This window comes from Hippocampus comes, unplaced genomic scaffold (genome assembly GCF_001891065.2).
Source record: "Hippocampus comes isolate QL1 unplaced genomic scaffold, H_comes_QL1_v1.1 scaffold104, whole genome shotgun sequence".
Lineage (NCBI taxonomy): Eukaryota > Metazoa > Chordata > Actinopteri > Syngnathiformes > Syngnathidae > Hippocampus > Hippocampus comes.
The window spans coordinates 2,883,644-2,895,350 of record NW_017806072.1 but is presented as its reverse complement, the minus strand read 5'-3'; the positions used below and the strand labels follow the sequence as shown (position 1 = coordinate 2,895,350).

Genomic DNA, 11,707 nt, shown 5'->3' with positions numbered 1-11,707 from the left:
ACACACACACACACACACACACACACACACACACACACACACACACACACACATTACTCAACTCAACTGTATTTATAGAGCACTTTCAGACAGCCATCGCTGCATACAAAGTGCTGTACATGGAGCAACTAACATACAACAGTAAAGCAACAAATCGGTAACAAAGATGGTAGAAAGCACCGAACAGCAAAACCAAGAACAAATCTGAGTCATTACAGGACAGAGTTGGAGTGCAGGGATGTGAAAGTGTGTTCGGATGGAAAGTGTCTTTTTCAGTGAATTGGAATATCAGGTATCTTTTTTGCCTGTGGGCCATTTGTTTTCGCAAAGTAGAGCAGCAAGAGTTTGGCCTTCCATAATAAAAGCAGCTGCAGAGCAGCAGGAGGCGAAGAGAAGAGGACCTGCACTTTCAGTTCAAATGAAGCAGGGGCACGGAACGCAGACAGCACATAAGCCCCCGCCCCCCGTCCTGCACTATTACTGCATTCACCTGGGAGATTGGACGGAGGTGTTTGGAAAAGGTTGATAGTAATGTTCCTTCCATGTTAATTGTGTCCGTGGCGTATATTTTTGGAATGGTCAGGACTTTAAACGCTGTTATTTTGAGAAGAAATAAACACCACACTTTCAAGTTCTGCACTCCAAAGGACACAGAAATTTTCTCAGTGCCCTGTTGTGTGGTGTATGTGTATAATGCAGGTGAGAGCGAGGGAGGTGTCCCTCATCGGATCGAGGACGTATCACGAGGCTAATGATGTTTTAGATACGAGTATGACAGCGTGCATCAAAGACTTCAAGCCACATTAACGCAGCGATCACTTTCTATTAAAAGCAATGCAAATGTGTAGGCCTGACGAGAATAAATAGACTTTGAGGTCTTCTGGGGGAAATGGGTTTGATATGATTAAATGGCACTCTTTTGGTCTGTATTGCAACTATGATACTGTATTTGCTCTGGATAAAGTGCTTCCGTTTACAAAAAGTGCTATTCATGCTCGAATATACATGACATGGATTTAGAGTGTTGAATGAACAAGGCATTGGCATGTCAATATTGTCGGCTCTATCTTCAGTTTGAAACATTTTCCTACAATTGCACTTAAAAAAATCAAATACGTTTGTTCACATGTGATGCATGATTAAAAATAAAATGTAGTCTTGCAAAGCAATTTTTTTATACATCTCAATGAGATGATAGCTAAATTAAGAATAATTCAACCACTGGTGATCCTAATCATCATCAACATTCTGACTGTCCCAAATTGTTTGTGCTCATTGGGAAATGAATAAAAAGCATCACAAACTCATTTATTTTGCACAGTATATGTCCATTTTTACGACCATTTCAAGCAGAACATGACTTGTGTAAGTAAACCTTGAACGCTTTTATAATGCAGTCTGCATTCCATGATGTGGGGGGGGGTATCAAGTGGGAAGGGATGTAAGTACTGTGTGGTAAGAGCAAAGTGATCCTTGGATTCTGACATCAAGAGTGAATAACTAGCTATAGCTTTTGGTGTTGGACTTTGTTTTTCCCCATCACCCCCCTTTCCTTTTGTCTGTCAATTTCTTTCTGCCATTTTCCTCTAACCCTGAGTTAGGGTGTGAAAGTGCACTCACTCATCCGAGAGGAGGTCTTTTAGCAGTTTGTTCTTGTCTCTGAAGCAGCCCAGAGAGTGCATACTGTCCAGGACGTCGGGGTCGATGTCGTCTGCAGACGGGAGACTGCGTATGGTCACCTTCCGCGGCACAGGCTGCTCAGGCTCGGGCTCGTTCTTACCCCCTCTGAGAAGGCACAATGACATGAGTTGGAACGTTCAAATGTTGGACATACCTCTTTGACACTGACAAAACTGGGGTTAATAACCTTTGCATAGTGAGAACGATACGAGACACAGACCCTCGTTAGATTGCACCACACAATGGGTTCAGCAAACTTCAGCATTCACGTGCCTTTAAGCCATCTTGGCCTTCTTTTGACCCCATTAGAATTTTGCATTTTCCTCATATTGCATCAACTTGTGAATATTTTTCACTCGAGTGAACATTATGGAAAGCTGAGCTTTGAGTTTGCAAGCTTCATGGGTTGATTTTGTACAAAATCATCTCTGCTCATGAATTCTTTGTGAACCTCATTTTGGAATGCCTCCCATATGTTAGTAGTTTGTTCCCCTCTTGAAATAATGATAATAGACATAAAATAATAAATGATTTGCTTTGTTTAATCAGGTAAGGCAATTCAGAACAGTTTCTCATTTACAATCCAACCTGGAGGTAATTAAGTGTTCAGTGTCACTGATCTCTATAAAGTAAACACCCACCCATTCACACATCACCACGCGTATCACGACTTTCTGTAACACCCACTTATGCCACGCAAACGCCCCTGCTCCTTCGTCACGCAACGTTAGCGGGGGAGTGGCCAACTTAGGCCGTCAGTCAATAGCCAGCTGGAATTAATTAATTACATTTTATGAATTGATGACTGATTTATGATTCAATAATTGGATAAGTTCATGAATACACGAATGAAAAATGTCAACATGTAGCGCATCTTTAAATCACGTAACTGCCCTTTGTTAAAAACGGGACTCATAGTGTCTGCAGGTAGCGGTGGGAAAATTCAAAAGGGGAAATACTGTCCCATCAATATCCACAGTAGGGTAAATGAGCGCTCATTCAGCACCACATGTAGCTGGTAAGGCTCAAGTCAGACACGGGCTGTCCTCAGTTGTGCAAAGACTGATGTGCTCACTACTGCTGATTTGCATTTGGTGCTTATCCTCAATTTCTGTTGTTTTGCTTAAGAGCCACTGTGCGATTGCATGAACTTTTTCTGACAGGGACAATAACTCACAAGCCATCTATTCATCCGGTTTTCTATACTGCTCATCCGGATGACCGTAATTCATCTTTGCTTGCCCAAGAATGGCAAGGCAATTTTATCAAAAACCTTGGCAGTTCTCCTGTTATCAAACAAAATACTATCAATCAAGGAATGCCCAAGTCCGGTCATCGAGAGCCCCGATCCAGCCTGTTTTACAAAGTAGATGTCTCCTACTTGCAACACCTCTGATTCAAATGATAAGGATGCTGATGAATTGATTATTTGACTCAGACATGTTGGACGAGGGAGACAGGTTGCGTAGGGGGCTCTTGATGACCGAACTTGGGCACCCCTGCTGTAGATGGAAGCTTACTCTGCTACAAATACCAGAAATTTGTTTCAAAAAATGTGTTTCAAAGCAGGTGTTGTTAAACTTAAGGTGAGTGAACACCTGTCCCCACCTCCAGCCAAGCAGCTGCTTCCCCTCCCCAGTGCCTGCATTTGCTCCATCTCCTTTTTCAAGCACCACCAATTTGCTCCCACAGCCCCAAGAGGGGCGTCATGGCCTGCTCCAATGTAGCCTGCCGCACATGCCTTACAGTATGTCTCACAGAATGGCTACACTCAGCAGAACTACTTCAGCAGAAGAAAAAGGAGTAAAAATGAAGGGATACTTACATGTACCATGTGTGCTTCTGGATCTGTTCTAGCTGGAAAACAGAAAAGGAAACAGACAGCAGGTGAGAATGCAATGCGCCATGGTTTTTGTTTCAAGTAACCTTTCAATTGCATTTGTTTTCTTCACATCCAAAACAAATCAAGTGGGTGACTGCCGGCTAAACAATGAAAGAAAATCAAATGGATGTGAGTATTTGGCCTCAATGAGCTCAGTGTACGAATAGAAATGTGATTGAGCCACATAAAGAACAATAGAAATGTGCAAGGATAAAATGAGGCTCTCAAATCTTAATAGTGCCAATGGAAGGATGGGAAATAAGAGGGGATCGAGGGAGAGGACGCATTGGCATGTTGAAGAGAGAGAGAAAGAGATGATAACTCTGAGCTATAAACAGAATATTATCTCCTCCATACACACTGCTGACCCGGACAAGCCCTGCAGGTCTAAAGGGAATCTGCAGTTCACTCGCATTCTTTCTCATCACAATTTTAATGTGCTTCCACATGTACACCATCAACAAGCTTTTTTTTATTTTTATTTTTTTATTCAGGCTGACGTCCAGACCCAGAGAGAAAATACCAGTGAAAGGGCGACAAAAGCAGATGTCTGCTCAAATGACTGCGCTGTGCTTCAGCTGGCCACAGGATCAATGTATCAGATGGGACTTCCATTTGCTGCTGCTGCTGCTGCTGAGGAACCTTGGGAGCCACACATAGCAGCTCTAATTATTGCCATTCATTTACAGGCATTCTCTCGGCTGTGCGCCTCCATCAGTGTCTTGCTGATTCTACTACCCCAGAGGCGCAACCTCTGCTTTGCCTCCATGTAATGTTGGTCCACTGGCAGAGCTGAGAGGAACGTGTCTCAAGACTCCTTCCACAGAGGTCGCCACATCGCTCAACGTATTGACAGACACAGTGACAGTCGGATACAAGCAAGAATGTGACCTACTCTCCACCACTTTTATTGAAGGCCTTTCGGGCTAAGAAGCAATATCACACACGGGCTGAAAGGTTTCAAGTGCAATATCTCATCCCTCAGTCAGTGGATGTGACAGCGCCAATTTGTAGACACTTTTAACGGAGGAATGTTTCTGTGCTACTATTGGCCCTGCAAAGTGTGCATACTTGTATGTTTATTTGGCGCAGTGTGTTTTAGGCTTTTGTTCAGAGCTGATGCATGCCTGCTATTACCCAAACCCTTCTTCAATCATTACATTTTCAAAGTCACCACATTATTTATTCAAAGAAAACAATTTCACACTGCAAGCAATGTAAATCTGTAATTCCCAGAAAAGAATGCATCCATCCATTTTCTATACCACTTCTCTTAAGCCAAGGTACACAATGTGGGCTTTGCATTGGAGCACCTCACCATTATGCAATTGCAGAGGTTACAAAGAAAAAAAATATTTGCCGTTTGCAAGCACAGTCGAACCTTGCTATCTCGCAGATTTGTAAGTAGAGGTGGGCGTCAGTCCATCAGACCGACAGAAAGTCCGTCACTGTTTCCGTCGGTATTTCAGGCCTACCCACACGGGCCCAGTCGGCGACAGCCAATCAGTGTGGAGAACTTCATATCCATTTCACACACAAATACAAATCGAAACGCAGTCAAATAATGAAAAAAAGAAAAAACAACAGAGACACACACACACACACACACACACACACACACACACACACACACACACACACATGCACAGCGTGGTGATTGGTGAAATAAAAACAATATGGGGCACGTTTCATTGAGGCCTGTGGGACTAAATAATATACAACATTGTTTTATTTTTTAGGTTTTCTGTGATCGGCTGCGTGTCAGGTGTACGGCACCTGTGAGTGACGTAGTACCAGTAAGTCCGTTCCTGACGCCTTTTGGCTGTTGGCGACAACTTGGACAGATTGGGCCGGCCTGAAATGCTGACGGAAGCATCCGCCCCTGTTTCTAAGGGATAGTTTTCATGAGTGTTTAAATATAAGGGTAGAGTTGTACGCCTAAAGTGTAGGATTATGTTGCTCAGCAACATGCCAGAGAGCACTGAGGTCGACTGGAAAGCGAGCTTAACAGCAAGAAGAGGCAGAGAAGGTCCTGAATTGCTCAAGTAAAAGTACCTGTTCCAGGGAGTTCCGCAATTGAGCAAAGAGAATAGATGCTTGTGAGTATGCTCTATTGATTTGTGTTACTGTTCCAGGTGTGTGAAAGTAGTGCTTTGATGTCAGCAGACTTTTGTTAAGGAAGAAACTCAGTCAGTTTGGATGAACATAAAATATATTTCTCCGCACTTACCAAACGTGATCTATGTTAATTATAGCCTCATATAAACTTTTGTTTTAATGTGAGGATAACTAAGTAGATCTCGTGTCTCTTTTCTCTTTCTGATGTTTTATTCAGAGAGACAGAGCAAGATAGCTGTGGTTGGGTGGTTGGGATGTGGAGAGCCAGTTGCATGAGGCAGAAGACATCTGCCTGCTCGGGTGTGTGACCTTGCCTTGACAACTTAAGGTTGTATGCGAACGCTCTCCTTGCATGCTAGTTTTTAAGAAATGGTATCGACTGTTGACCTTGCTTTTGTGGGGTTGACATGTTGTCCTTGTTTAAATATTCAATGTTTCATTCTCGTTTGCTTTATAATAAATTTCAACTGGGAGTGACCAAATAAAAAAACAAAAACCCAAAAATATCTTGACGATAGGATGCTCTGCTTCTTGTACTGTATGGAGAACTGTGTGAGTGCGAGGGAGAACAGGCACTAAGGCAGACTTTAAAAGTGTATTTTCATGTGTTTAAATGTGTGGTCATAATAAAGAATTCCAGAAATTGTTTCCACAAAGTTGAAAGTATACAATTAGTCAGTCTAAACCGAAAATGTATCTTTTCTGCAAATAACTGGGTTCTTGGGGCACAGAGGTTGGAGAGTGCAAGGGGATCCAGGCCAATCACTGCTTGATTCTTGAATTAAAATGCTGCTCCGGCACAAGAGTGCTGAGAGCTAAGCATGGAGCACAGCATTAATTTTGCTCTCAACACCCTGTCACTTTGATTCTACTATGAACGTTAACATCAACTTTTGGGTTGTCATTCTGACTGCTTCCCACTGTGGAATGGCCACTAACGACAGAACAGCAAGAACACTTGATGGAGTTGGGCTATTTGACTTTCTGTGAGGTCACAACACATCCCCGAAGCTGTTTCGACCTCTCCTGCACGAAAGAGATGGGGTGGGAGGGGAGAGAGGTAGCATATTCTCTCCCAGTGGCTCGGCCTGGGTGCCGCACTTAGTAACGGACTGGCTGACATAACTATTAAGGGTCCTCAAGGTGACCTGTCCTTATGTAGCACAGGCAAAAAAAAAAGAAAAGAAATCTAGTGTCCGTGCAGCATACTAAAGAATTGGAGCCTCTCATGTTTCTGATTATACCACCACGTCACACACTTTTAAATGGTGCTCAGTGATTGTTGTGGCTCTCCTGAAAATGAGCATTTTCTCCTTGCAGTGGTGCAACTTTGTGAAAATAATCTCTATGAACACGAGTTAGCAAAGTGGATCGTACTCTTGTATTCCGACCAATTACAGTATTTTGTGCTATAATTCCATACTGAATTGTAGAAGAATATCATCAAGAGACAGCATAAATAGCCATCTTGTTACAGCAAATGCATGATCACTGACAGACTGGTGAAATTGGACTGCTTACTCCAAATGATGATGAAGCATCAACTCTCTGCGAATCACTCAGTGCCAAACAAACACAGACAAGCGGGCAGGAAATGCACTGTTAATGAATACATTTCCATTCACATGGTTGTTGTCTAAATTTGAGAGGCAGCCAAAGAGCATTGAGATGCTGTCTGTCTCCTGCCTTCAGACCTCCTCCTCAGAGGATTGCTCAGCTGTAGTGAGGACATCACACCTCGCGAACACCAAGTAGTCATTGCAATTACATGCGAGAGAACTTCTAATCACGGCGCAAAAATCACGCAAAACTCTAGTTGTGTGCCGTTTGGCAGTTGATGATTATGAAATGTGTTTTTGATGGCTGAAACTTCAAATGTTTTGTAGTAGGGATATCCTGCTCCAATCATGTGATTGGGAATCAGAAAAAAATAATACCAAATAATCCAAATCTACAAATATCTTGTCAAATGGAGTGGTCATAGATTGATTTTATGTTCGATGATATGCACATTGATATGTATTGTGCTTAATGTAAGCATTCTATTCAGACAAATGGCATGGATATAATTTGTGTGTTTGCTAATTTTCTGCTTAAAAACCCATGAAGAGTTTCACTACAAAATATAATGACATAAAATAAAACATGTCGGAGACTGACCAAGACACATTTAGACTTCTTCAATATGTGCATCTTTTTCATTTGTTTGAAATGTTTTTTTTTGTCTGTCAATCAATTACGAGACACAGGTACCATATTTACTAAAAACAAAGATAATATGGACATTTGTAACATATGCAGAGAAATGTTTGGACAGCCTCGCTCATGTTATGAAATCATTCCAACATTTGACTGGTAGCTCCTGACCATTCGTAGTAAAATGACTTGGATTGAGTAAAATGAACAAGTAGCATTGTGGTTAGTATATCTAATGCACGGTTGGAATGTTTCTTTGTGTTGTATATTTTATTTCAAGAACATGCGTGTGAGTTTAATGGAAGTTAGTTATTTTGTCTTTTTGTGACTCGCAACTGGCTGACAACTATTTTCTCCGGCAGTTGATCACAAAGAGGTGAAGCTCAACCCATCTTTGCTTGTGAATGGCCACACAATTCAGGGAAGCTCCTTTTATACCCAATAATGGCACCCACCTGTTCTCAGTTAGCCAGTTCACCCATGGGATGTTCCAAACAGGTGTTTGCTGAGCTTTTTTGCCACCTGTCCCAGCTTTTTGAAACGCATTACAGCCATGGAATTCGAAGTTAATGCTCATTTGCTAAAAACAATAAAGGTGATCAGTTTGAACACTAAATATCTTCTATTTGGAGTGTATTCAATTAAATATAGGTTGAACATGATTTGAAAATCATTCTATTATGTTCTTACCTATGTTTAACATCATGTCCCAACTGCAGTGGAATTCAGGTTGTACAATGAAATACAGCAAAATGTGTGTGTGTGTGTGTGTGTGTGTGTGTGTGTGTGTGTGTGTGTGTGTGTGTGTGTGTGTGTGTGTGTGTGTGTGTGTGTGTGTGTGTAAGGATTCTGAAGCATTTACAGTGAAGGGAAGCAGATCAAAATTTTCTGAGCTGCCTTTGTCCAAACTCTCCCCGCTGACTCTTTCCCCTCACATCATCCATCTACCTTTCCAAAATGATCAGACGCTGTGTAGAAAGGGTCAAGCATTGCACAGTGGGATGAGCAACAGAGGTTTGGAAGGAAAGAAAAAAGCAAATGAGACAAAAGTGACGGAAAGACTTGGCAGGAGAGATATATCGGCAGCGACACTGGACAGCTCTGATCGGTTGTTCTCACTGATGCCCACATAAATCCCCTTTTTGCCTTTTTTACCACAGGAATGTTGTTTCAGCTAGGATCCAACAATGCCCACTTACAACATTGCAGCACAATAGTGATCAAAAGTGGTTGTAGATTCTAACACTGCCTGGGTTTGAAAAAAATAAAAAATAAAACAAGGAAGTTAAAAAGTGCATCCGGTTCTAAGAGAAAATCCAGAAGTTTTCATACTATGTGCTCCCTACCATTGTTTTGTTTACAAACATGCCATTGGCTGACAGGTAAACAGCAGCCCAAAGCAAAGGTGCTCACGCAGCCTAGCCTCTTCACGTCACTGACCGTTAGTCTTTTGGAGGCATCCACTTCGATCATGCCCCGCAGGAGGTTCTGACAGTCTGGAGGGATAAAGTGGGGCATGTGGAACACTCCTAACTTCACTTTCTCCAGCAGATTCCTCAGGTTGTCGTCATCAAATGGCAATGCTCCCTGAAATTGGAAAAGGAGAAATGTGTGGAGGTTGTAATTGAATATTGCAGAAGAATTTATTCTCACTTGATTTAATGGCAAATTTAATAGGTTGGCTCTGTGAAATAAAAACATAATTCCGCTTTTAATCCTTTGTAATTTAATACATTCTCTCTCTCTCTCTCTCTCTCTCTCTCTCTCATCTTCTAAATTCTCAAATGGGAACAATCTGCTCTTCAGCAATGATGCAAAAATAAATAATCATCAGCAGTAACATAAAAACAAGGGCATTTCTAATAATTACCCCACTTTGGCATTTACCTTGTTCATTAAGCATTATCAAAGCCATTTATCAGAGTGAGCTGACATCCCACAGATGTGGCTGCGTGATGAACAGCAAACTCCGCAGGGTGGAGAGATGGTGGTGAAAAAAATGAAGACAATTAAAAGAAACACGCCGATGAATGTGGAGTGGTGGAGTAACATGGGCGTGCTTATATGTAAGCGATGTTCTGAGCTTGGTCTAACGACCGGAGAACGCCACATACATCCACAAAAATCTCGCAATGTGCAGCCACATTGGATCAAAGGTGGAGAGCAAGTGATGGGCCAAAACTTGCTTTGTTAAGACAATGTTCGATTCTGTAAGATTAATCCAATGCTCCAATGCCGGGGTGAGACACGTGTGCACATACACGCACGAATGAGGAGAATAAACCCAAAAAACACAAAGACGTCTTTGACCAGAGTCACTCTGGCGGCAATGGTGTTCATTTTGAGCTGTCCTCTTGCAGTTTCACTGCATTAATTATTCATGCAGAAGGAGTATGCGGGAACTAAAGCCCAGCTGTTGATGAAATAGATCTGCGGGGCCGAATGTCTGGGAGAGCACATACATCATGAAGCTGGACAGAAAGGCACTCTTATGAGTCCTGCAATGAGTCTTGGGATGCAAAATTAGCTTGAGGGTGTTTGAGCAATGCGACATTAATTCTCTGACCCATGCGACTGCAATCAAGGACACTTACACTTTCTTATCCAACTTGAGTCTGCCTCAAGTAAACAACGAGCATCGTAACTGTGACACGATATTGTCCAAATCGGTGCAACCAGACAGCTTCAGTTCGCAAAGAACAAGTTGGTAGACTCACCACCAATAGGGCAAAAAGAATGACCCCACAGCTCCAGACGTCCGCTTTCCTCCCATCATACTTCTCCCCCTGAAGACGAGAGTGTTAATGTTAGCATTAGTGAAACAAGACAGATGCCTGAAGAGGAAGCCTTGTAGAAGAGCAGATGATGAACGGACAACGAGAGACAAAACAACATCAAGGGGGAGATTATTCACATTTATAGCACTATGTTTTCACTCTGGCAATCCCTTGCAATAGCTCGGCATGACCCACAACTCCTAAAAGTCTCTTTTAAATTTGCATGGCCAAGCTCAGTATGCCTAAAGCATTTCCCTGGCATCGCTTTGTTGATCCATTAACATCGCTAAAGTCTGAGGGATATTTTCTGACATACAGTATTATTATCCCAAAGGAAAATATTACATTATGTTCTCTACTATTGCTGCTAATATGACTAAGGCAGGGCCCCGCTTTTACCTTTGTTGAGACACTGTATGTACCAAAACATGCCCATACACCCCATGTCCAAATTCTAGGTTTTTGTGATATATATAAACGCTGCTCACAAGGATGCACTTAAACTCAACAATCAACTATGATTCAGGCCTCTGCTGTTAACTAATTATGTCATTGCCAGATAGTTCTTCTGCGCCCATGCAAGACTCTCCATGATTCTCCTTGGATTAATCTCGTGTTCTTGACTCAAACTGCCTTTGACTTCCCTGCCATGTCATTTTGCTACTGGTAAGCACCACAGGCTTCTGTCTCTGCGCTTCCTGCTTTCTGTTTGCCTGTCCCCATGGTTGTTTGGTGTTGCGCCACAAACACAGTACAGTGTGAGTTTCCCTGTTGTGCTGCATTGTGGAACATTACACGTCCAAGAGCTGTAGACTGCTTCCGAAATGTAGAGACTCTTGGTCTGACTCACTCGTTTTCTTTAGAACTGACAAATCAGAATTTAAAAGTCATGACCAATGACAACTGTGGTGAGTGTACTCAGTTTAGATTGTACTCTTACTTGTGATAGGTTGATTCTGAACACAGCCTTGTTATTTTCACTCCCCATCTTGAGGGTTAAAATACACACACACACACACACACACACACACACACACACACACACACACACACA

At 42.3% G+C, this 11,707-nt stretch overlaps 1 protein-coding gene across 3 annotated transcripts in view; it reads right to left on the bottom strand.

The window, feature by feature from the left end:
* brsk2a (BR serine/threonine kinase 2a) overlaps positions 1–11,707 on the bottom strand; it is a 182,463-nt gene that overhangs the window by 20,360 nt on the left and 150,396 nt on the right. For all 3 annotated transcript variants that reach the window (XM_019894134.1, XM_019894136.1, XM_019894135.1), the window contains exons 7-10: positions 10,594–10,662; positions 9,317–9,463; positions 3,506–3,537; positions 1,621–1,785 (exon numbers count right to left, since the gene is read on the bottom strand). In XM_019894134.1, coding sequence (XP_019749693.1) covers positions 1,621–1,785; positions 3,506–3,537; positions 9,317–9,463; positions 10,594–10,662 — 413 coding nt within the window. The remainder of the gene's footprint in view (positions 1–1,620; positions 1,786–3,505; positions 3,538–9,316; positions 9,464–10,593; positions 10,663–11,707) is intronic.